Genomic DNA, 22,072 nt, shown 5'->3' on the forward strand with positions numbered 1-22,072 from the left:
TCATTTCCCAACTGTCAGATGTCAAAGGCACTTGCACGAGTGACCGAAAGTGGGGTTAGGTAGTTTTTAAATGTTAGGTTATGTATTTTTGTATCAAAATTTTATGTTTATAAAGTAGCTAGAGATGTTGTGAGCGTTTTAAAGTGTGACGATGTCCGACACCGAATTGCAAGAGGAGGAACGAGAGGTGCTGTCGTCGATTTACGACGGCGATGACTGCTTCAAACAAATCTCCCCCAACACCTTCCAATATAAGGTGAGTGGAGTTAAATTCGGGAAATGGTGTCACTCGGGGCATTTTTCAGTACGGAGAGAGCGACACGGTTAAGTCGTTCCTGCTCGAAATACAATGGGGCGAGACTTACCCCAGCGAACCTCCCGTAGTCAACATGGACACGTTCTACAACAAACACGTGTAAGTCGTCCTTTTTGTCTCGTCCCCCCTAGTGATTGTCGCTTGCAGAGTCAAGCCGCTCAAAGACAAAATCGTGTCTTTAGTATTAGAAGAAGCTGATCAATATTTAGGAATGTCAATGACCTACACTCTCTTTGAATTTCTCAAAGAGAGATTTGACACTTTGATCGCGGAACAGCCGGAAAACCCCGAAACCAGCGAGAAATCTGTGACCGTCGAACAGGACCAGAACCAGGTGAGTGCTTCCAGTTATCAAACACACACGACGTCATTTTTTTTGGATGAAGGGCCAGAGTCAGAAGGTCCCCAAAAAGGAGCAACTGACCAAAGCACAGAAGCGCCGCCAGTGGAGTCGAGTCGACAATAAGGGAGAGAAGCCCAGAGGGTGGAATTGGGTCGACATTGTCAAACACTTGTCACAAACAGGGCCTAAAGAACCAACAGCACCGACTTCGTAAAAACGCAATGTATTACATATTTATATAAAAATATATATTTTTACGAAAAAAATGTGTTGAACCATTAAAAAACAGTACAAAAATATTCATAACGACCTCTTGTCGAAATCTCTCCATTGGGCCCTCCACTCGTCCAGGTACAAAGAGTGACTGTCAGTTTTCCACCCTGGAAAAAATACATTTGAGAAACGCCAACTCCACATTTGCAACATCTACCGTTGACTTGTAACGCGGTAAAAAACATGTCCGTTTCTTGGTCCACAAAGTCGTTAAACGTCAGCAGTAAGTGTGGGGGGATGTTGTTGGGGACGTCGAGACTGTTGTGATTGGTTTTCATGAAAGTGTTCAATCGCGTGACGGGAGTGGACTGGTGCAACTGTCTCTTGGAGTAAATGTCCTGAAATCCATTTTGTCCAGTTATGGAGGCAATTTCCTTCACAAAACTTACGAGATTTACTCTGTTGTAAATGCAAGTGGCGAGACCAAGTAATACTGCGTTGTAATACCCCGCGATGACATCTTGAGGCGTCTCCCCTTTTTCGAATGTCACAAAAATCGCTCTCCTCTTTAAATCAGGTACAAGTAAGTATTTTCTATTCTTATAGACCTCCGTCAAGCTCCTCAACTCGTCGTAATTGTAGTAAATCAAAGTTTTTCGGAGAGGTCTCCCTAGAATTATCTTAAAACCGCAAAACTTCTCCACGTCGGTGCCGAAACCCAACAGGACCGACTCCATCTTGTTGATTCTTTCGGGCCCCAAAACCGCGTTCACGATCAAGTAACTCTTCAAAACCAAAGTCATGCGCAAGTCGTTCAAATTTTTGAAGATCAGCGCCGTCACCGCTTGATAGTTGGAGTACAAGTGCAATATGATCAAGAGAAAAGTGACGACCCATTGGGCACTGCAAAGACAAGTTTTACTGAGTTCCGGAAAAATCCGGTGATTTACGTGATGTCGGTGAAGTAGTTTATCAGGAAGATTCCGGTGAAGCTCGCCACCAGATTGACGAGAGTCTCTTGGCTGCCATCTTTGGCCGAAATCTCCGCCATGTTGCCTTTGATCGCCTGGTGATTGGTTATGGAGGCTCTGGTGGCCCCACCGGCAATGCCGACCTAGAAACGCACTTGCGTAACAGATTTCTACTTTCTTTTGCGTCGATCCTACCACAGATTTCATGGCGGTAGAAAGGCAGAGAATCTCGGTGGTCAGATGCGTCACGTGGGGTACACACAGCTCCAGGATCATGGCCCCGTCGTTCAGCAGGTCGGCGAAGAGTCGCCACTTCTTGCAGTTGCAGTCGAGCGAGTTCCTGCAAGTCAGAGATGCACTTGGGGCTCGCGACGAGCGTCTCAATTACCCTTTCCACCAGGCGAACATGATCCTGCCAACCATCCCCGTGCCGTCCTTCATGATCCAGGTGATGGTCGCTGAGAGGGCCGAAGCCTCCACATTGCCCACCCCCACCCCTTTAAGTATGGCGTGCGTCGTGAAAATCCCAGTGATGGTACTACAAAATGCTTGGACCGTGTCCCACAGTTGATAATCAAAATAATCTTCGCTTACACTGTCTGGATAGCCGTGGGGCAACAGGACCTCTCGGAAAAAACCGAGCACGGCCTGCAGTAGCGTGTCCGCCACGGTTTCTTGTGCGATCTCGCGGCGGCTTATGCCGTTCTGACCTTGTTTCAAAAGACAAAATTTAAGGGGGCGAGGGGGTTATCGTGCGTATTTACCTTGTCGGGTGTACTTGATGGGGTTGCCTAACGAGCCACATTGTTCTGTTATTAACAAGTCTTCATGTGGCATTATTCACGCGAGGAATGCGAAGACGGAACGTTATCTGACATCAATAAAACTGTGTTTGGAGCGTGGACACACTTTTGACAAACAGCTGATTTTGACAAGGCGAATGTCAATGGCCGGGGAAGGTCGCCTCGCGCCAAATTCAAACAACAACAAAATCAACAAACACCTCCCAATAATATGGGCCAACGGTGCAGCCCCACTTTCGGCCAATTTGCATTTCTTTCGCGTGGTCGTGATTAATTCCCTTTTAAATCTTACGTCACCTGTCATCGAATAAACACAAAACATAGGCGGCGCCTGTCAGTTGCAACGGGGGCTCCAACCTCACAAAAATAAAACACTTGTCACTTGTCAACTCTTTATTTAAAACAATGAGAATCTCTTTTCCAGCTTTTGCCACATTTGAAAGCGGCGCCTCTCGCATTTTGCTCTATTTTCGGTAAAACGAAAAACCTTGGCACCGCTCCAGCACCGATTGCAACCGTCCGAAATAAATCGTGCGTCTCGACAGTTGCCATCAAAATGCGAATAGTCTACCAAAATGTGGTCTGGCTGTTGATCTTCGTCGCCTACAACTACCTGTGTCTGGCGGACCACCGCGACGTGATCACAGTGGGTGGGTGCACCGTCACTCTTTTGTTTACACCATTGGCCGACTGTCGCTTGTTCCAGGTGCACTCTTCGACAATGAAGACGCCGAGAGTCGCCTGGTCCTCGAGAGCGCCATCAAGACCACCAACACGATGCAACAGAACTTGCACTACGTCCTGCAGACTCGAGTCCTGTCGAACAGTGACACTTTCAAGTGTTGCAAGTTGGGTAAGTGGCAAAACTGCGTCGGTTTTGGTTGACAGGTTTGGGTGTAGTGTGCAACATGACGCAACAGGACTCGGGAATGGCGGGGATTTTTGGGCCAGGGTCTGCCACCGCCTCCGCTTCTATCCAGTCGGTTTGCTCCAATCTGGAAATCCCCTATATTCAGACGCACTGGCGCCCTCTGGGCTACTTTTCGGAGAAACACACCATGGTCAGTTTTTACCCGAGTCCGGAGCTCCTCTCTCACGGGCTCGCTGTGATCGTGAAGAATCTGCAGTGGAGGAGTTTTGTAGTTTTGTACGAAGACGACGAAGGACTGGTCAGGCTGCAGGAGATCTTGAAGTTGCAAAGCTTCGACAAGAGGGACAACGTGATAGTGAGACAGTTGGGACCCGGATCCGACAACAGGCCACTTCTGAAGGAAATTCGAGCTTTGGGCGAGAACAGGATCATTCTGGACTGCGCCACCGAGAACATCATCGAGTTTCTGAGGCAAGCCAAAGAAGTGAAGCTGATGGATACGTCCTACTACAACTACTTTCTGACTTCGCTGGTAAGCGCTTCCGCGGGTATCGAAATCCGGCTCGAAGGACCGCAAATTTTTTAGGACGCCCACACTCTAGACTTTTCGGTGTTGAGCAGTTCCGCCAACATCACGACAATCAGGATTATAGATCCCGAAAGCGAAGATTTTCAGCGTGCTTTCAGCAACTGGCAACAATACGCAGACCTCAACTATCGACAACCGCTCGTCCTCCAACCTTACTCCATCAGAGTACGCAAAACGAACCAGTTTTGTCCTCGATACACTTCTAGTCTACTTCTAGACAAAAACTGCTCTGATACACGACGCCGTAGAGATGTTTATCGATTCTGTGAACGCTCTCCACGTCACTGACCCAATCAGACCCGCGAGTCTCTTCTGCGAAGACGACCAAAAGTGGGAGGGTGGCTTTCGGATCAGTTCTTTCATGAAAGTGGTACTGCGGCACTGGTTTCCAAAAGCCAAGCTTCACTTTGTCGTTTGCAGAAAGTCAACCCGTTCGGGGTGAGCGGTCCTATCAGTTTCGATTCTTCGGGGCGTCGCACCAACTTCACCCTCTACGTGGTGGAAGGCGTCCGCGAAAACGTCGTCGCCAGATGGAACGCACACGATCCGGACGTTCTCACTTTCATGCGCAGCGAAAACGACAGTTACGACGCTTTGGTGAAAAACATGCAAAAGGGAGTTTTGATCGTGTCGTCGCGGTTGGTACCACTGTCGTCCTCGTCCTTCGTGACGTTTACTTTTGCAGACTCGGTCCTCCGTACTTGATGGAGCGCAAGCCCCGCTATGAAGGCGAAATCCTCACAGGAAACGCCCGCTACGAAGGCTTCTCGATGGACCTGATCGACGCCATCGCCGGAATCCTGGGCTTCAAGTACGAATTCAGGCTGGCCCAAGACGGGAAGTACGGGAATTACGACCCCGCGACCAAATCCTGGAACGGACTGATCAAGGATCTCCTGGATCGAGTAGGTTGCGCCCTCGACTTCGGCATCTACGTCTAGAGTCCACTTCCAGAAAGCCGATCTGGCCATCTGCGACTTGAGCATAACGCATCAGCGCCGCGAGGTGGTGGACTTCAGCATGCCCTTCATGCGCTTGGGCATCAGCATCTTGTACAAAAAAGCCGAAGAGAAAGACGTCAACATGTTCGCCTTCTTGGCTCCGTTCTCCACAGAGATCTGGATCTACACGGCGACGCTCTACTTGGCGGTGTCGGTGATACTGTATTTTGTGGCCAGGTAAGTTGAGCAATGAGCCCAAAAGTTGTGACATTGTGTGACAGAATGGCCCCCGGAGACTGGGAGAACCCCCACCCCTGCGACCGACACCCCGACGAACTGGAGAACATCTGGGACCTGAAGAATTCTCTGTGGCTCACGCTGGGCTCCATCATGACGCAAGGCTGCGACATCTTGCCCAAGTGAGTAGTCCCGTGAGGTAGACGCCGTCTCATTGGTGGTTTAGGGGAATCTCGTCGCGGATGGCGTCGTCGATGTGGTGGTTCTTCTCGTTGATCATGACGAGCTCGTACACCGCCAACTTGGCCGCGTTCCTCACGATGGAGCGCCTCGAACCCTCCATCGAGAGCGCCGAGGCTCTCTCCAAACAAACGAAGATCAAGTATGGAACGGTCGAAGGTGGCGCCACTCAAGACTTCTTCCGCGAGTCGAACTACTCGACCTTCCAGCGGATGTGGACCAGCATGATCCAGGCGAGACCCAGCGTCTTCGAGAAGAACAACGCGGACGGGGTGAAGCGAGTCCAGACGACCAAGAACCGAATGTACGCCTTCCTGATGGAGTCGTCCCAGATCGAGTACGAAATCGAGACCAAGTGTGACTTGAAACAAGTAGGAAATTGGTTGGACAGCAAGGGGTACGGCATCGCCATGCCCATCGACTACCCCTACCGCAGCGCCATCAACACCGCCATCTTGAAGCTGCAAGAGGACTCGAAACTGATCGAATTGAAGGACAAGTGGTGGAAAAAGATGAGGGACGAGCCCTCGTGTCCTTCGATCAGGTCCTCCGAGAAGAGCTCGTCGGAGCTGGCATTGGCCAACGTGGGTGGAGTGTTTCTGGTGCTAGGAATTGGAGTGAGCGTGGCGTTTGTTTTGGCGATTCTCGAGTTCCTGTGGAACGTGCGGAACGTCTCGGTTGAGGAGCACGTAAGTCTCGACTTGGATCTTTCGCAAAATTGGGAGGTTTGTTGCAGGTGACGTATTTCGAAGCGCTCAAGATCGAATCGATGTTTGCTCTAAACGTGTGGATCACAAAGAAGAGGACCAAACCGAAAATCCCCGAGTCGAATTTTTCGCACGACGACTCCAAGAGTATAGGTCACAGTATACTGCACGGAGCAGGGTCATTTCTACATTTGAACATACTGAGCAAGATTGGCACGCCTGCCAGAGACTAACAAAACAACACGCACTTTGTACTAACTTCACTCGCTTAAGCTGTCGGAAAAGAAAATGTAAAATAAAAACAAGCAACAGAAAAATAAATTGATTTATCTAAAAACGTGTATGAATACAACGTTTTTTTGTTTGACGAGCCCCTTAAAGGCTCCAAATCGCTTAAAATCTTCAAAATTAGTTTGACGTTTCGTTTTGACAAGTTGTGACATTTATCAAAATCCGTTCACATAAGGAGAAAATTCTCAAATTTTGAGTGTCGAACAAAAAAATAAGAAACAAAACTTAAACAAGTTCGCTTCTGACGCGGAATCGATCAATACGGATCGATTATTGTATCAAAAGATCTAAATAATTTGGACAGACGTTTGGGGTAGGTTTTGGAACAATTGTTCGTTTAGTTTCGACAACTTCGTCTCTTTATTAAGTGGAGGGGATGCGTCTAAGCCAGAAAGCAGCCCCACACGAAATGACAAACGTTGATTCAAGAAACTCGAATTTTTGGGCACGAAACAGAAGTGGAAGTTTATTCTTTGTAACAAGGACCAGAAACAAATCGCCACATGAAAAGTTTACACCTTCAAGTCCTTCGACGGTTGTTACTCGGTATGATCTCATTCAACGACCTAACCTTATTTACTAAGTGTGTAGGGGTAAAATAACGTACCTTTTGGATGTTCACTTCAGGAAAAACTAAAAGAACTTGTTCCGACTCACACAAAACTTAAAACTTCTACAAATGTTACGAACAAAATTTAAAGTCGTGACAGTAGCGGAAACATGGCTCGAGCACTGCCAACCGTAAAAAAATACTCCCTACTTTCTTTACTTTTAACGCATTAAAAATTCCAGAAATAATCTAGTGTGGCATCATTTTAAGAAAAATGAAGGAATTAACTTTGATCGGAGCTCCACTGCGATCTCAAGTAATTTATTCTTGTGGAATTGATCTAAACAGGTTTTCTTTTTACAATTTTTACATAGTTCAAGTTGGCACCACTGACCGATTTTTTGACATCCAAAAATTCAACGTGGATCAAAACAATATTTTATAAGTAAATTAATCTCATCATCGGAAATCCGCCATAAAAGGGACAATTAAACCGCGTCTATGATAACAAATGTAAAAAAACTGTGCCTTTTACGTAAAAATGTTTGGTTTTGAAAGCCTATCGAAAGGGCTGTGCTTTGTTGGTTGCATAATCACATAATTATTTAAAACATTACAAAGATCACTTGAAATCTTGCAAAAGTTAAAAATTATCCGGTAAAATTTTAACAACAAAATAATTCTCCAAAATAACTACTACAACAAACAATTTCCTATTGTAACTGTATTTTTTTATAAATTAAGGTATTTACGTCAAACTAAACTATTCATTACAACTTGAATAAAAATAATTGAGACGAGAACAATGAATGCCGTAAAAATTACTACGATGTAACACTTGGCTTATTTTTTAATTACTAAATGTTTTTGTAACAATTATTTAATAGCTGACATAATACAAAGTTTAATTCACTTGTCACAGGCGCTTTGTTTTTTTTTAAACTTCGTAGGTAGTCAAGTAATTTACAAACCAAAGCTTTGCTTAAAGTAATACGTAGGTACCTGGCAAGGTGTGGAAGCTTTCGATTTCCAGTACCTACAACACATTTCTTGTAGAGGTTAACTCACATTGCAATAAATCTTGAAACGGAAACTACTGGAATTTTCTTTCAAAATGTTCCAAAAACTGCACGTGCTGTACTTCGATCGAGAATAAAAAAAAAAAGTTGAGTACTCGTACTGCGAATACTTTTTATTAACAATTAGAAAAATATTTATAAAGAGATAAAAGATACTTATATACAATTTTATTATACAATGAAAGTCATATAGTCATTTCGGGATTACGTTGTTTACAACTGTAAAATCGAGTATAATTTTAGATCATGTGTTTAAGGCACTATAAACTCCCTGTAAATACTTGGACACGTTATGTATAATACGAGCATTGCAAAAGCTGCCTAGAAAATTTCGAAAAATACTCCAAAAAATGGTTTACAAAACGCTACCACTAAACGTTACATATAAAAATATATAATAATTCAACCAGATTGATTTAGGCCGTTTATACTAAGTCAGATCACATTCCTAAACATTTCCTAAAAAAAAGAAAACAATAAAACTATAATATAAAAATAATATATTACAATATTTTACACAAAAACCCGACGTAATGAATGGATCACTTTATTGTTATTACGTAAACTGTAAAAACCATCAAGATTGATTTTATCATAAATATGTAAAAATGACGAGGCACATTTGGCAGTATTACTAACAGATCTATAAACTAGTGTGTATATAAATATTTGTTGTACAATACAGTTGTCAGTGTTACTTCTTTGTGGATATAAAATTACAGAAATGTGAGTATTTGGTTATTGCAACGAGTTAAATTTGAGTCTTTGGTAATCCCAAACGATCAGTGATAAAAACTATCACATTTTTGTAATTTCTGCGATAGATTGTACTTGATAAAAAAATTTAAAAATCCCTTTAAAACCGAGTCTTATCGGACTAATTAAACTTAGTCAGTCTTGCAACGATTGTGTCGTACACAGCCTACAGCAGATACACTCCACCGTCGTTAGAGCAGCAAACTCTCCAGATTCCGGTGCAGAATGATCTCCTTCACGTACTCGAAGACGACTTTGATGTTCTCGGTGTCGACGGCCGTCGTGAAATGGTGATACAACACCTTCCGCGACTCCCTCTTCACGCCGGTGAACATCGCCAAGATGAACTCCTTCACGTCGTTGATCGAGTGCGGATTCCCCGCGAACTGTGGGAAGTACCAGTGGATGTTGGTCTCCGGATTGGCCACCTTCTTCAGCAGCAAGTCGTACTTGTTCAGGAAGAGGATGACCGACACGTTCACGAATATCCGGTTGTTGACTATCGTGTCGAAGATGTCCCTCGACTCCTCCAGCCTGTTCGTCTTTCGGTCCTCCAGCAGCACCTGGTCGAACTCCGACGAGGAGACGAGGAACAGTATCGACGTCACCGAGTCGAAGCACTGAAACCACTTTTGTCTTTGCGACCTTTGCCCGCCGACGTCGACGAACAAGAACGGAATATTGTTTATGGGAATCGCGAACTCGGTGATCCCTTTCGTGGCCTTGCGGCAGTGGAGGATGTCTTTGTGGTTGGGGATGTAGTCGTGGCGCGACACCCGCTCCAGGTTGTTCAAAAAGTATTCCACCGAATCGCTCTGCAATCAAAACAAACAAACACTTCACTCAAACGCTCGCCGAGATCAAAGCGGTTATTAATCGATAACCCTCGCGGTTCTCATTTATTTTTCTTCGGCTGCTTCAAACTTTACGGCCGATTAAAACACATGTGCAACGTTGCACAAGTGGTTATCCTGACCTTCACTCAGAGCCGTACAAATCCACAAATTCGCAACATTTTCAACATAATTGGTGTGTCCTTCGATTTCTCGGAATCATCGCCGCAATAAAAATTATCTCCACATTCAAAATATGAACAAATTGTTTCGCAAAACATCTTGGGAACATTTACGGACACGAGAGGACCACACAAGTCAAAATAACACCACTAACACGTTTTTACGCCTACCGGAAAATGAATCACCTGCGCGGATAATGAACCTATCAAAACACGCCGAACTCCATCCGCATCCCATTTTATCGATTTATTTATTTTTCATCTGTGTAAAATTTGTGTCTAATTAATTTGTACATGGCCGGGTCGCGGATAAGATGACCCCTGGACACGCAAAAAACACAAAACATGCACAAATTGAAAAAACATTCATCTCTGAACCAGCTGCGAGTCTGTGGCGTCAACAAAGTCACGTCGCAGCTCGATTTTTCGCAGAGGACGTTTGCAAACTCGTTCGACGTCAAATGAAAAACAGAAATATTTGCGGTGCATTATCAAACCGATTATTCACTCGATGACGTCATGTGTGAACGCATCGTAATAATTAGTACATAAAATCTTGCGACATCCTGCAGACCAAATTTTAAATGGCAACAGAAATGTCAAAAACTGACAGATAAGGACCAATTACGGATTTATCCAGTTGCAGGACAAAGCTACGAATCCTTATCAGTACAAATTAATTCCAAGAATCATAAAGATATCAGTAGAATTTAATTTGTTTTTGTGTAAAACCAGATTTTGTAAAGGTTAAGATTAGATATATTTTGGATATTTTTACGATGCGGACGTCATGTGACCAGTTCTGCATTATGCACGTTACAGTATCTTCAACTGACATCTAGATAATAGAAATTATCTGTTATCTACAGGTTTTAAACGACAAGAGATATTTTATCTACGTAAACAGTACTCATCAAGATAGCAAAGACCGGTAAAATGACATTTCCGGATTCTGCACACAATCGATCAAATTTATCATCTTATCTCTCCCATTATCAAATAATTACGATAACTAATTTAACTTCTTTAGATTTCCTTTTTGATATGATAATGTCAAAATAGTCGCGTTTCATCCCTTGACAAGAATCGAGATGCCACTGATTTCAGTGCTGCCAACTGCGGCACCCTCGTAAACACGTCAAATGACAGATGTCTCAAGTGTAAATTTAATTTGTAATTTTCCCGGTAATTACTCGCCACTGATTTTATTAACCAGTCCAGCGGCCATACGTTAAATTATCGCCTCGTAAACGAAATTCATAAAACCAACCACCACGTGAACAATTAAAAACAATGAACTTATATAACATGATGAGTTGGGCAAAGTGTTGATTAAATCATGTTTGATTGCTCGTTCAACAATCAACAAAGTTAACAATGAGCAATGGTGTGTCAAGCGAATTTAGGATAAATCAGTCGAGAGGGGCAAACCTCGTGAAAACCCGCGACTTATCTGTGGCGTCAGCGAATTTTGATTCTGCCTGTCAGAGGGTTTCTGAGTTCTGACGAGGCCGGGTTATGATTAACGGTGGCGCGGTCTGACTCACGCCCCATACTGACCAGTTGGAATTCTCTCCTCCGGTCGAATGCCCTCAGGATGCCGTTGTCCCTCCAGAGCTTGACCAGCAGTGGACAGAACTGGATGAAGGTCCTGGAGTCGAGCACCGGCGCGTTGAACTGAAGCATTTCTTTGCCGAGGGCGGCGTTCGAGGGGTCGCCCCACGGGATCCCCAGTTTGTCTCTGGCGTCCACCAAGACGCGCATCCCCTTGATCACGTTCTGGTAGATGATCTGCTGGTACTCCATCACGAGTTCGCTCTCGAACTTGATCCCGTGGATGATCTTCATCTGCTTCAGAAATGTTGACTTGCCACTCTCCCCAGCGCCCAACAGGAGCAGCTTGACTTGGCGTTTGAGGGCCTGCTTGTCCTTCTCCAGCATTTTGTCGATTTCCAGCGACTTGTACCGCTGCTCTATCTCCTCGGGGCTGAACTTGAACCGTAAACAACACGGACACGACCACATTAAAGTGGACATTTTTAATAAAACACCACAACTATTCCACTACATATCTGTGCGGTGGAAGTAGACAGAATGGTGGGGGCGCATGCGCACGATAAGTGTCAAAGCGTCACGCGCTCTTTGCGAATTATGCTCCACCGCGATGCCGCTCCCACAAAGAAAAATGCCACTTTTGCTGCCGCGGCTTATCTAAAACTGTCACGACTTCCAGCTTCTGGGTCTGGGGCCAACCTAGTGGAAAACCACTCGAAAATAACAATTGCATCACAACCCGACGACTCATTTATTTTAATCAGCCGCAACCTACAAAACTTGCGTGATGCTTGATTTCCTGTGTCGTCAATATCACCCGCTGGGACACCTCTCCAAGGGGCCCCGCTTGCCTTTTGCAAAATCTTCAAACACGACTTGTACCGAGCTTTGGCTGATATTAACTCGTCAGGCGACAACAAGTCTGTGCAAGAGACGCCTTCCGAGAAAAAGAACTGAAGGACCCCTAATTGCACCCAGATACCAAGAAAACTAGCCAGCGCAGATAACTCGAGCCCCCAGAAAAAGATAATTATTTTTCAACCCTCGTGACTGACATTTTTTGAAACGTCAACAATCATAGGCGTCCTTCCTCACAATTTCCAGGGGTCAAAAATGTCATTAAAATATTAATTTGCATTAACCTAGCGCTTAGTTTTGTCATTTTTATTTCACATTAAATTATTATTTTTGTCGAGTTTTACGAGGTCAGGTCATTAATATAAACTTTCAGGAAACGTCTCATTACTCTCATTCTTCATTTAACTTGTCACTTATCCCGTTAGTCCTAATGTCCGCTCGGATGGGATTGATTTATAAGAATTTTGTATTTTGCGTTTTATTAATTAATCGTGAACATTTTACGGTTTTCCCTCTACAAGTGTTGATAATGATGCAAATATTTGCTCTCGTGCGTTTCATTTCCTAAAAATCTCGGAAAAGTGATTCATGTTGATCTAACTTATCTGAGTGGACTTAATTAGTGAAGTTAATGACACCTTATTTAAATTCGGATTAAAATATGGCCCCCCCTTGCCTATACTTAAGGTTATTTGAGGTAAACAGACGTCCTGTGGAGAGGGTCTTTGAGGGAGCCGCAAATTCCATAAACATATCGTTAGTGGTCGGGTTTATTGCTGATAAACAAAATTGTTTCGTTGTCATTTTTATCCTTAAAGCCACCGAATCATCATCATTAGATACTTGTATTTTTTATGACCGCAAAAATGGAGTATGACGTTTTGATAATCTGAAACAGTTCTCGTATAGCACTTGTCCCACAAGTTAAAACACTCACGGTGACAAAAGTTTGTAGCGTCAAAGGCGCAAATTTCCCTACAGTCATATAAATCGGTTTCTTCATTCTCGTCATTGTGAAAATCATGTTTTTCTTGAAGGAGTGGTCGCAGTCGAACCAGTCTGCCTTCCAGATATAAGTCGGCATTTCGCTGGCCTGCAAAGTGACTTCGTTCCCAAACCAACAATACAGATAAAGCTGAAACCCCATCGCCACCATGTACACCATTTCAGCGTAAAATTGTTTACTGTCGGCTGGAGTCTAGCAAATAAAATATTTAACAAGAAGTCAGACTTGACAGTTCTAGTACCGTGGATATCAAGTACAGACAAGTACAGAGGATGAAGAGCGTCGCCGTAGCTTGCCCGAGAGTCAAGAATCGGTGCACGTTTTCCAGATCTTCGCACACGCTAAAAATCCATAGAATAATTTTTACAAAATTCCTAACGGTCTGAGCGCTATAAAAACTTGTCATGTGGTGCAATTCGAGTTTTGTTCCGGTCCCTGAGCCACTTTCACTTTTACCTGAGTACGGTTTGCAGGTGGCGGCAGTTCTTTTTCATCTCGTGGTTCATCCGGGTTCGCACCACGAGTGCGTCCTCTTCGCCGCCCTCAACTCTGCTCTTGTTGGTCATAAAAGCCCCCTGAAGAATGGTCAAATGAGCCGCAATAAAATTCATTATATTCATAAAAAGAGTGTCCATGCCGACGATGCTGTAGGCGTAGGAGAACATGGGTCCCGCTTGGTACCCCAGCGCCAGGAGGTAAGCGCCAGGGGTGAGGTGAGTGAACGGCATCCAGCTGAAGTACGGCAAGCGGTGGTAGAAAGGACTCGCGCTTCCGTTCCCGTAGGGCGGGGGACTGAAGGTGGCGGTGATCAGGGGCGGCAAGTAAGACGAGGAGAGAGTCATGTGGGCCAGCATCAGAAACCCCAACGTATACTTGAATCCGATTTTTCTGTACTTGGCCCAGATCTCGGCGGGGGCGAAGTCTTCGCAGCCTTCGTAGTGAAACTCGGGACTCTCGAGCGTGGCCATGAGACGCCTCAAAACGTGTCCTTTGAAGAACCAGAAGGTCACCTTGACGGCGCCCATGAAGTGGGTCAGGAAGAAGTTGACGTTCTTGATGAAGTCGTACAGGTTCTTGTAGGTGTAGAAGAGGCTGAGGAACTCGGTACTGGTGAAGTACACATTGACGAAGAGGAAAACCACGACGGCGTAGATCTTGTAAGGGATTTGGATCAGTTTGGATTTGCTGTCGGGGAACCACAGACCCGCGCACCGCAGTATCCACCGATTGACGACGAAGACGTCTTCGATGTACTCGTCGGTCGCCATTGTCGACTCTTTGAGGTCGCACCGGAGTGATCATTTATAAGGGGCCAAGATACAAACAACGAATGCTGAATTATTCACGATTTGGACACTTCAAAGTGGCGCGGCTAGTAATTTGGCACCTTTGAATATTTCAATCTAATTTATAACGTGAGATCGATCATCACTCACTAAAAACGTATCAGATCGATGTTTATCTAATTGTGGCGCATCTGCACGTACAGCTTTTCCAACAAGAGACTGGTTTGCGTTTGCAAATCTCTCTTCTGGACCGTTCTGTTTTGTGCAGGAGGTGCTGATGCGTCAACGTCTGGAGCAGCCGGTAACGGCTCTATCGTCAAGATCTTGAAGTGTTGACCGATATTTCGCTTTTCGATGCTGTCAGCGTTTACCAATTTCATCACGTGATTAGGTGACTTTTCGATGGCGTTTCTTATAGACTCGAGAGTGGAACGTCTCCTTGGCCTTCCCTAAAATACCAAAATAACAACTCTCCAACTAAGTACTTTTCGTTCTTGTTGCTCACTAGAACCGACACGTCCAGGGACTTGACAGTCGAAGATCTGCGTCGCTCTTTGCTGAGGTTTGACGGCTCCTACCCACCCACAAATTAACACAAATGTAGTGGACAATTTGGCCCAAAAACCAACAAAAAATGCTTAAAATCTAGATTTTCACGACTTTTTTGCGATTTTTGGACATTTTTTGTAGATTCTTCAGCGTTTTTTTTTTAAGTGCTCAATTACCTTGGTCTAGAAGTAACATTATTGTACACTACTCACAAATAAGTATCAAAAAATATCATTTTACCGTGTTTACGGCGATGCTATGTATTTTTTTGCGCATTCGTTCCATTCCTCTGTCCGCAGACACTCTCCTCTTGTCGATTTTCTTTTCCAGTGATTTATCTGACCCCTACGAATAAATACTAGACGAATTTTTTGCCAAAATAACTGTATTTACTTTCGACGATTCTGCAGAAGTAACCTCGTCTACTTCTGGAGTTTCGTTCGAAGGATCCAGACTCGAGCGAATTGTAGAGTTGGGAATCAAGGTCCCGGATAAAAATTTTGACGTTCTTCTACCGGGCAGAGAACTTCTTTGACTACTTTTATCTTCACTCTACAAAATATCTTTTTTTTTAATGATTATGTCGGGGACGAAACGTACGTCTTTTTGTAACTGCAATATTTGCTTCGTGGCCATGACTCTGGTCGTTATACCGTCAGCGAAAGTGTTATTTTTTGGAGCTCTGGGGATGGGGGGAAGTTTTTTTGAACGAAATTGAGCCATAATGAAAATTTTGAAATGACATGACTGACGTTTATATTGTTGATCCCGTGACAAATCCTTTTTCCTACGGCACTGGCTTGCATCTTAAAAATCTAAAAAATTCAATATTATTTTAAATTTGAAAGCAAAAACCTCAAAAAACTTGCTTCGTAAGTTCGTAATGACTAATGAATATTTGAATAAAGCGTTGAGGTATTTATTGTCCCGATTATTTTTAATTCGACAGTGACTTTTTACTCTTCATGTTGGTATCAGAAATTACCACTATTAGATTATGTTTACAGGTTATGTTAGTTCACAAAACAGTTTAAAATAAAACGCCGTGATAGTGAACAAAACGCAGTTTTTTTAATTTAGAGAACTATTTATTTAAAAACTCCATAATGTTTAGTGCGTTCAGACAGTCTAGTAAATTTGTGAGGTTAGGAAATCTCTTCCGGCACCAACCCCCGTATTTGCCGACAGTAAATACCCCCGCATTTTTTTGTACCGAATCGGTCACCACTCAAGGTCCTAATGTAGCTGCGATTGCAAACGGAGACAAGGAATTGGAGCACAAATTGAAAGTGTTGGTCTTAGAAGTTGATGTCCTGAGGCAGGAAGGTAAATTAGTTCCTGAAGAGAGTTTTTTAAAAGACAACCATTGGAAAGAATTGCTTAAGCTACCATCATATACATCGAGGCGGCGATACTTGGAGTTTTTATTCAAAATTGAAAAAAAGAAAGAGAATAAAATGGTAAGGAAAGGAATTTTCATAAGCACAGCAGTATCAATTGTTTTTAGATAAAAAAACAAAAGAAAAAGGAAGAAAGAGGTGAGAAACCGGAGAAAAAAAAAGAAGAAACTTTTGAGGAATTTGTCTCTCAATATGACTTGGCCCACAATAGTATATTTTTAAGATTTTATGAAACCACAATAAATCAATTCTACAACAACAGACTAATTCAAGCCATGCAGTTTGGCCAAAAACTAGTAGTCGATTGTGGATATGACAATTCAATGACAGATAGAGAGAATAAAAATTGCGCAAAGCAACTCACTTTTTTATTTTCCGAAAACAGAAGTCACGACGGTATTTATTCAATTAAAAACATCGCCAAAAAATTCCCGATGCGTTTTCAGACCCGTTCGATTTACATTATTGCAACATAAATCCCAACAGCATCTTGATGCAATCTCTGCACAAACACATCGGCACCGTGCACGAGCCCTGGTTCCCGCTCCACCTGCACGAATCCAGCTATTTGGACAAATTCCCGAAAGAACAACTCGTCTACCTCACTCCTCACTGTCGCGAAGAGATGCTGGAGTACGACCACGACGCCATCTACATTATCGGCGCGATCGTCGACAAAGTAAGCCCCAACGGCGTCCCAACCAGATGATCACGCCACTTTTCAGGTCAACACCGAACCCTTGTCGTTGGCCAAGGCCAAACGCGAGAAGATCAGAATGGCGAAGCTGCCTCTCGACCGCTACCTCCACTGGGGCTCGGGCTCCGGCAAAAGTCTCACGATCAACCAAGTGATTTCGATTTTGCTCGATGTCAAGACCACCGGCGATTGGAAGTACGCCTTGCGGCACGTGCCGAGACGCAAAGTCCAGGACTCTGCGGGGAAACCAGAGGGGCAGCGTAAAATCTGGACCCCCGCGAAAAATGAACTGAGTAAACTGTCGTACAGGAGTAAAAACGCGACGCCAAACAGGATGGTGAAAGTGCGGAATATTATCAACGATTAGGTAATTAATAAATTACTTGTTTTGTATGTACAACTCGAGAATAAAACTAGTTGCGCCTCCTCCGCACTCTTGATATTCTCCACGCGTTGGGTTCTTCGTATTTGTTGTACAACGGCTCCAGTCTTTGATTCTTCTTGAACTTGCTCAACTTGGTCGGGTCCGAGAACTTGAAGAACGCTGGCGCGAATTCCACCAACCACTTGGGGTCGATCGTTGTCACCTCTCGCATGTACTCCTTCGTGGTTTGGACCAGTTCGTGATAGATCACCCTGCAGCATGACAATTGTCAAACGTTGCGTATCCGACACTCGCGTCTATACTCACCACTCCGGTTGTCGGTTGAAGAGGGCGCTCGAGGGGTGGATGTACACCACCTGACTGTCGACCAGAGTCCGGTAACCCTCTTGAGGGTCTTTCTTCGCCGCGTTCCGGAAAAATCCGGAACACACGGTCTTCTGCACCCTCACCGTGTTCCTCTCGGCTGACACCACATCCAACTTGTGCCTGTCCATGATGCCCAGCAGCTGTTTTCGCACGTCTTGTGCCCTCTTTAGCGTCCGAATTTGCACGAAGTTCTCGTAACACCAGGCGTTCGAGAATTTGTTGTTCTTCCAACTGTTGTACACCGCCAGGAGAGTCAAATGGTCGCCTTCCGGTTGGTTGAACTTCGCCTTCTTTTGGTCCGCGATGGCTTGTTTGTCTTTGGGTCTGTAGAAGACGTTCTGGACCGACAACATGCTGACGATCGTCAGGATTTCGTCTGAACATTGCAGAGCCACCGACATTATCAACATTTTTGACAGATTGGGTTCTAGAGGAAACTCGGCCATCTGCAAGAAGAAAATTGAGTTATTTCTTGATTCCTGCGGGTCATCGAGGTAAAACTCACCCTCCGACCCAAGCGCGTCAGCAACCCCTCATCGTCGAGGGCCGACAACGAATGCAGCTGCTCCAGCGCCATGATCAACGACTCGACGGGCGGGGCGTCCATGAAGTCGAAATGCAACAAGTCGTTGATCCCCATCGTCTTCAGCTGGAGCACGGTCGTGGCCAAGTTGGTCCTCTGTATTTCCGGGACCGGAGTCGGCAACATCTCGTCCCTGTACGCCCTCTCCGTGTACAACCTGTAACACTTCCCCGGCCCCGTCCTGCCGGCGCGTCCCGCCCTCTGTTTGGCTTGCGCCTGCGAGATCGGCGTCACCACCAACGAGTCCATCCCCGTCTTGGAATTGTACACTTTCTGCTTGACGAAGCCGGGATCCACCACGTAGAAAATCCCGTCGATGGTCAGCGAAGTTTCCGCGATGTTGGTCGCGATCACCACTTTCCTGCTTCCCGGGGGTGCCGGTTCGAAGATCCTCGTCTGCATTTCGGACGGCAGCGCCGAATACACCGGCAGGATGATCAGTTCGGGCACGTCGGGACCCAGAGATTTCATCCTCTCGTACAGGATCTCGCACGCGGTGTCGATCTCTTCCTGACCGGTCAAAAACAAGAGGATGTCCCCGGGGGGCTCTCTCAGGTGGATCTGCATCACCGTGATCAGACTGGCGTCGAGGTAGTCGGTCTCTGGCTCTTTCGTGTACAGCACCTCCACGGGGAACGTCCGACCGGGGATCGTGAAAATCGGCGCTTCGAAGAAATATTGAGAGAATTTGACGGCGTCGAGGGTTGCCGAAGTTACGATCAGTTTCAATTCGGGTCGTTTTGTTACGGCCTGTTTCAACAAGCCGAACAGGACGTCCGTGTGGATTGTCCTTTCGTGGGCCTCATCCAGCATTATCACCGAGTAGGCTTTAAGGTCGAGGTCCATCAGGCATTCGCGTAACAACATACCGTCAGTCATGTACCTAACAGAGGAAATGTCAAGGTTTAGAGTGTTTAGTCCGCGGTCCGCATCATCTCCAAATGTGATTATTTTACAATCTACAGTAAATAAATGGTCTCTAAAAATACCACGAATTTGGATCAAAGGAATTCGTACAAATATTTTTAAAGTAAAATTATCAGAACTAATAAATACTTTTATAGGTCGTATTATCGTTTCCTGTTTAAGTGGAAATATAAGACGGAAAGCGGCGCCTACTTTTAAGTCGTTATGGTGTTTACCTCTTTCACATGTTTTTTTTTTAATTACAGCTATCAAGTATTTTAGTTTTTGTATATATGAACTACTAGGTGGGACCTGACTTCGCGGGGGTGGATTTCCGTAAACAATAAACCCAAAGAAATGATGTACTTTCCCTCTCTGCACTTTTAAAAATAAAAAATGATTCTTACTTGATGATGGTTTCTGGACTGGTGCAATCCTCGAACCGAATCGTGTACCCCACCTCTTGTCCCAACCGACAGCCGAACTCCTCCGCCACTCTCTTGGCGACAGACATGGCCGCCACCCTCCTTGGCTGGGTGCACCCGATCTTCCCCCTCGCAGTGAACCCCGACTCGGCCAAGTACTGCGTGATCTGCGTGGTCTTCCCCGAGCCCGTCTCCCCGATAACGATCAAAATCTGATTGTCCGTCACCGCTTTCCTCAATTCCTCCTTCAGCTTGTAAATCGGCAACGACTGCCTCTGCTCCAGGATACTCAAATTCGTCTTCTTCCCGAACGACGACTTCTTCCCCCCGATGACGTGTTTCTTCCATTCGGGCAAATCCTGCGACTGCAATCCTATCCCCCTCGCCGAGTTCAACTTGGTCTCGTCCTCGGGCAGCGGATCGATCCAGTTCTTGTTCTTGCCCGACGGCTGCGAGTCCATCTCTTGCTCCCTCTGGAGCATCTTCTGCTCGCGCCGCTCTTTGGCCAAGGCGGACTGCATCATGGCCGCCTGCGCCAACGACCCGTCGGGATTTTTCACGATTCTGACAGGGCTGAGGTCGTGCAAGGCGCGACCGTGGCCTTGGAGGAATGGGGGCTCGTCCTCGACGAGTTCTATCTCGATGTCGGCTTCGCCGTCCTCGTCCTTGGGGAGGAGGCCGGTCTCGTCGTCGAAGTCGGGCAGTTCGCTCTTGTCGATGCATCCAGACGAGATCATCTGCTTGATTTCCCACCGCTCGGGGCTGGATATCCTGGTGACTCGCTTCCGGGAGTTCTCCTCGTTTTCGTCGATGCCGACTGGGAGGCGCAAGACGGAGGTGCCGCTGTTCATGGGTCGGTCGGGGTTGCGATCTTTGTCCTCCCGCTCTGCAGGGGCGTGCGACAGAGGATTCAGATCCTTGCCGGTCATCTGACAGACATCCTTCATCGACAGTGAGACCTTTTGTCCAGTAACTGACAACACTTTTATCTTGACCTTCATGCCTCGAGACACAACTTCTGAGACGTTAGTGACGCGACCTTCTGCACGCAACTGCGAAATATGCACCAGACCCTCCCACCTGCGCCTCAACCCTTCCAACTGGACAAAGCACCCAAAGGGAACAATATTTGCCACTTTTCCCGTATAAATCTAAAAAAAAACCACTATGAAATCACATCCAAAAAAAAAAAATCTAACATACCTTCCCGGGAATCGGGTCCTCGTCCAATTCTGGACTCTCCCGCTTCACCTTCACCCTCTCCCGCCTTTTGGGCGTCGGACTCCGCCTCCTCTTCGACCTACTCCTAGTCCTGTGCCTCCTGCTCGACCTGTCGCGACTCCTCGACCTGTCCCGCCGCCTATTCCTGTGTCTGTCCCTCGACCTGGACCGTCTATCCCTAGACCTGGACCTGTCCCTGCGATGCCGCGACCGACTTTTCTCCGGACTCCGACTCTTCTCACGCACTTTTTCTTTAGTTTCGGGTTTGATCTGTGACGGTGCGTCAGCCTCGAACTGCGCCATCAGATCGGCGACGACGTCATCGTCACCGTCCATTTTCACTTTCACATCTTCTTCCACTTGTATGAGCGGTTTTTGCAGCTCATTCGGTATAGCCAAGCCAGGAAATTTCGCCGCGAGCGAGTCTTGCTCGTAGTTCGCCGTGATTTTACCGACTTGGGTGGATTTTTTTGGGCGCATGTGTTGGATGATTCGGAGGAGGTTAGAAACGAACGAGTCCGAAAATTCCGCTCCATTTTCGATCAACACTTTTTTGAAACTGTCGACGGTGTCGTGCTTTTCAGACAAGTGTATTATAAACTCCGCTAAAAATACAGTTTTGTTAGAATTTTACTAAAACTAGTTCATTACACAAACTAACCTAAATCTTTGTCGTTCATTCCTAAATGGTTTTCTAACTCTGTGCAAACTTTGGATACCAAAGATAAATATTCCAATTTCTCTACTTCGTTCATTTTTGTAGATAATTAATGCTAAAACTATATTAAAAACAATATCTTACGATTACAAACGTTTGTTTTACTGTCTGTCAAAATTGCAGTCAACTGTCCATCTGTCAAATGTCAAATTTAGACTTTCAACGCATGCTCGTTTGGAATGTGTGGGTTTTTAAA

The 22,072-nt window shown here is 45.4% G+C and overlaps 8 protein-coding genes across 11 annotated transcripts in view; 3 read left to right on the plus strand and 5 right to left on the minus strand.

Moving 5' to 3' along the window:
- Positions 1-7,256, minus strand: part of LOC138125902 (uncharacterized) — a 36,681-nt gene extending 29,425 nt beyond the window's left edge. Inside the window, exon 1 of the mRNA XM_069041468.1 lies at positions 7,130-7,256. The gene's annotated coding sequence lies outside the window, so the exon portion shown is untranslated. The remainder of the gene's footprint in view (positions 1-7,129) is intronic.
- LOC138125915 (RWD domain-containing protein 4) lies at positions 18-1,559 on the plus strand. Its single transcript, XM_069041483.1, has 4 exons — positions 18-256; positions 306-415; positions 464-650; positions 703-1,559. Exons 1-4 carry the CDS (start codon positions 152-154, stop codon positions 871-873), a joined length of 573 nt encoding a protein of 190 aa, XP_068897584.1. The 5' UTR covers positions 18-151; the 3' UTR covers positions 874-1,559.
- Positions 886-2,874, minus strand: LOC138125904 (RUS family member 1). 2 transcript variants are annotated; one of them, XM_069041470.1, is made up of 7 exons: positions 2,608-2,874; positions 2,232-2,553; positions 2,039-2,183; positions 1,823-1,986; positions 1,322-1,775; positions 1,090-1,270; positions 886-1,039 (listed from the first exon to the last, which is right to left on the minus strand). In XM_069041470.1, the coding sequence occupies exons 1-7, from the start codon at positions 2,678-2,680 to the stop codon at positions 960-962; spliced, it is 1,419 nt and encodes a 472-aa protein (XP_068897571.1). In that variant the 5' UTR covers positions 2,681-2,874; the 3' UTR covers positions 886-959. The 2 variants fall into 2 exon arrangements, with proteins under 2 accessions (XP_068897571.1, XP_068897572.1); XM_069041471.1 differs by lacking the exon at positions 2,608-2,874 and having other exon boundaries at positions 2,232-2,381; positions 2,438-2,559.
- On the plus strand, positions 3,083-6,568 carry LOC138125897 (glutamate receptor ionotropic, kainate 2-like). 2 transcript variants are annotated; one of them, XM_069041456.1, is made up of 11 exons: positions 3,083-3,296; positions 3,353-3,499; positions 3,547-4,049; positions 4,104-4,271; positions 4,324-4,476; positions 4,527-4,744; positions 4,792-5,011; positions 5,061-5,284; positions 5,329-5,466; positions 5,511-6,213; positions 6,261-6,568. In XM_069041456.1, the coding sequence occupies exons 1-11, from the start codon at positions 3,203-3,205 to the stop codon at positions 6,462-6,464; spliced, it is 2,772 nt and encodes a 923-aa protein (XP_068897557.1). In that variant the 5' UTR covers positions 3,083-3,202; the 3' UTR covers positions 6,465-6,568. The 2 variants fall into 2 exon arrangements, with proteins under 2 accessions (XP_068897557.1, XP_068897558.1); XM_069041457.1 differs by having other exon boundaries at positions 3,099-3,292.
- Positions 7,257-8,238: 982 nt separating the features above from the next.
- cta (Guanine nucleotide-binding protein subunit alpha cta) lies at positions 8,239-12,379 on the minus strand. Its single transcript, XM_069041478.1, has 2 exons — positions 11,483-12,379; positions 8,239-9,722 (listed from the first exon to the last, which is right to left on the minus strand). The coding sequence occupies exons 1-2, from the start codon at positions 11,957-11,959 to the stop codon at positions 9,099-9,101; spliced, it is 1,101 nt and encodes a 366-aa protein (XP_068897579.1). The 5' UTR covers positions 11,960-12,379; the 3' UTR covers positions 8,239-9,098.
- A 148-nt stretch (positions 12,380-12,527) lies between these two features.
- On the minus strand, positions 12,528-16,141 carry LOC138125906 (odorant receptor 49b-like). Of its 2 annotated transcripts, XM_069041476.1 has the most exons (9): positions 16,045-16,141; positions 15,776-15,990; positions 15,569-15,727; positions 15,416-15,520; positions 15,132-15,200; positions 13,797-15,075; positions 13,582-13,681; positions 13,272-13,532; positions 12,528-13,223 (listed from the first exon to the last, which is right to left on the minus strand). In XM_069041476.1, the coding sequence occupies exons 6-9, from the start codon at positions 14,606-14,608 to the stop codon at positions 13,170-13,172; spliced, it is 1,227 nt and encodes a 408-aa protein (XP_068897577.1). In that variant the 5' UTR covers positions 14,609-15,075; positions 15,132-15,200; positions 15,416-15,520; positions 15,569-15,727; positions 15,776-15,990; positions 16,045-16,141; the 3' UTR covers positions 12,528-13,169. The 2 variants fall into 2 exon arrangements, with proteins under 2 accessions (XP_068897577.1, XP_068897576.1); XM_069041475.1 differs by having other exon boundaries at positions 12,528-13,532.
- On the plus strand, positions 16,136-17,698 carry rswl (roswell). Its single transcript, XM_069041477.1, has 4 exons — positions 16,136-16,635; positions 16,683-16,971; positions 17,022-17,254; positions 17,301-17,698. The coding sequence occupies exons 1-4, from the start codon at positions 16,282-16,284 to the stop codon at positions 17,637-17,639; spliced, it is 1,215 nt and encodes a 404-aa protein (XP_068897578.1). The 5' UTR covers positions 16,136-16,281; the 3' UTR covers positions 17,640-17,698.
- On the minus strand, positions 17,636-22,030 carry pea (ATP-dependent RNA helicase pea). The gene is made up of 6 exons (XM_069041455.1): positions 21,820-22,030; positions 21,141-21,763; positions 19,920-21,088; positions 18,529-19,489; positions 17,964-18,469; positions 17,636-17,908 (listed from the first exon to the last, which is right to left on the minus strand). Exons 1-6 carry the CDS (start codon positions 21,911-21,913, stop codon positions 17,686-17,688), a joined length of 3,576 nt encoding a protein of 1,191 aa, XP_068897556.1. The 5' UTR covers positions 21,914-22,030; the 3' UTR covers positions 17,636-17,685.
- Between the last annotated feature and the right edge of the window lie 42 nt (positions 22,031-22,072).

This window comes from Tenebrio molitor, chromosome 3, assembly GCF_963966145.1.
Source record: "Tenebrio molitor chromosome 3, icTenMoli1.1, whole genome shotgun sequence".
In the NCBI taxonomy this organism is placed as follows: domain Eukaryota; kingdom Metazoa; phylum Arthropoda; class Insecta; order Coleoptera; family Tenebrionidae; genus Tenebrio; species Tenebrio molitor.

Excerpts from the sequence above, each read along its gene's own strand:
- LOC138125897 (XM_069041456.1), top strand. The coding sequence starts at position 3,203 with ATGCGAATAGTCTACCAAAATGTGGTCTGGCTGTTGATCTTCGTCGCC. Across the intron at positions 4,272-4,323 it reads TCCAACCTTACTCCATCAGA|ACAAAAACTGCTCTGATACA; the intron begins GTACGCAAAACG and ends GTCTACTTCTAG. Across the intron at positions 4,745-4,791 it reads GTTTTGATCGTGTCGTCGCG|ACTCGGTCCTCCGTACTTGA; the intron begins GTTGGTACCACT and ends TTACTTTTGCAG.
- LOC138125915 (XM_069041483.1), top strand. The coding sequence starts at position 152 with ATGTCCGACACCGAATTGCAAGAGGAGGAACGAGAGGTGCTGTCGTCG. Across the intron at positions 257-305 it reads CCAACACCTTCCAATATAAG|TACGGAGAGAGCGACACGGT; the intron begins GTGAGTGGAGTT and ends GGCATTTTTCAG. Across the intron at positions 651-702 it reads TCGAACAGGACCAGAACCAG|GGCCAGAGTCAGAAGGTCCC; the intron begins GTGAGTGCTTCC and ends TTTTGGATGAAG.
- pea (XM_069041455.1), bottom strand. The coding sequence starts at position 21,913 with ATGAACGAAGTAGAGAAATTGGAATATTTATCTTTGGTATCCAAAGTT. Across the intron at positions 18,470-18,528 it reads TGACGCGCTTGGGTCGGAGG|ATGGCCGAGTTTCCTCTAGA; the intron begins GTGAGTTTTACC and ends TTCTTCTTGCAG. Across the intron at positions 17,909-17,963 it reads TTCAACCGACAACCGGAGTG|GGTGATCTATCACGAACTGG; the intron begins GTGAGTATAGAC and ends GTCATGCTGCAG.
- cta (XM_069041478.1), bottom strand. The coding sequence starts at position 11,959 with ATGTCCACTTTAATGTGGTCGTGTCCGTGTTGTTTACGGTTCAAGTTC. Across the intron at positions 9,723-11,482 it reads GGAGGAGAGAATTCCAACTG|AGCGATTCGGTGGAATACTT; the intron begins GTCAGTATGGGG and ends TTTTGATTGCAG.
- rswl (XM_069041477.1), top strand. The coding sequence starts at position 16,282 with ATGTTTAGTGCGTTCAGACAGTCTAGTAAATTTGTGAGGTTAGGAAAT. Across the intron at positions 16,636-16,682 it reads AAAAGAAAGAGAATAAAATG|ATAAAAAAACAAAAGAAAAA; the intron begins GTAAGGAAAGGA and ends AATTGTTTTTAG. Across the intron at positions 16,972-17,021 it reads CGAAAACAGAAGTCACGACG|ACCCGTTCGATTTACATTAT; the intron begins GTATTTATTCAA and ends ATGCGTTTTCAG.
- LOC138125906 (XM_069041475.1), bottom strand. The coding sequence starts at position 14,608 with ATGGCGACCGACGAGTACATCGAAGACGTCTTCGTCGTCAATCGGTGG. Across the intron at positions 13,682-13,796 it reads CACCTGCAAACCGTACTCAG|CGTGTGCGAAGATCTGGAAA; the intron begins GTAAAAGTGAAA and ends ATGGATTTTTAG. Across the intron at positions 13,533-13,581 it reads GTCTGTACTTGATATCCACG|ACTCCAGCCGACAGTAAACA; the intron begins GTACTAGAACTG and ends TTTATTTGCTAG.
- LOC138125904 (XM_069041470.1), bottom strand. The coding sequence starts at position 2,680 with ATGCCACATGAAGACTTGTTAATAACAGAACAATGTGGCTCGTTAGGC. Across the intron at positions 2,184-2,231 it reads ATGTTCGCCTGGTGGAAAGG|GAACTCGCTCGACTGCAACT; the intron begins GTAATTGAGACG and ends TCTGACTTGCAG. Across the intron at positions 1,987-2,038 it reads CTACCGCCATGAAATCTGTG|GTCGGCATTGCCGGTGGGGC; the intron begins GTAGGATCGACG and ends GTGCGTTTCTAG.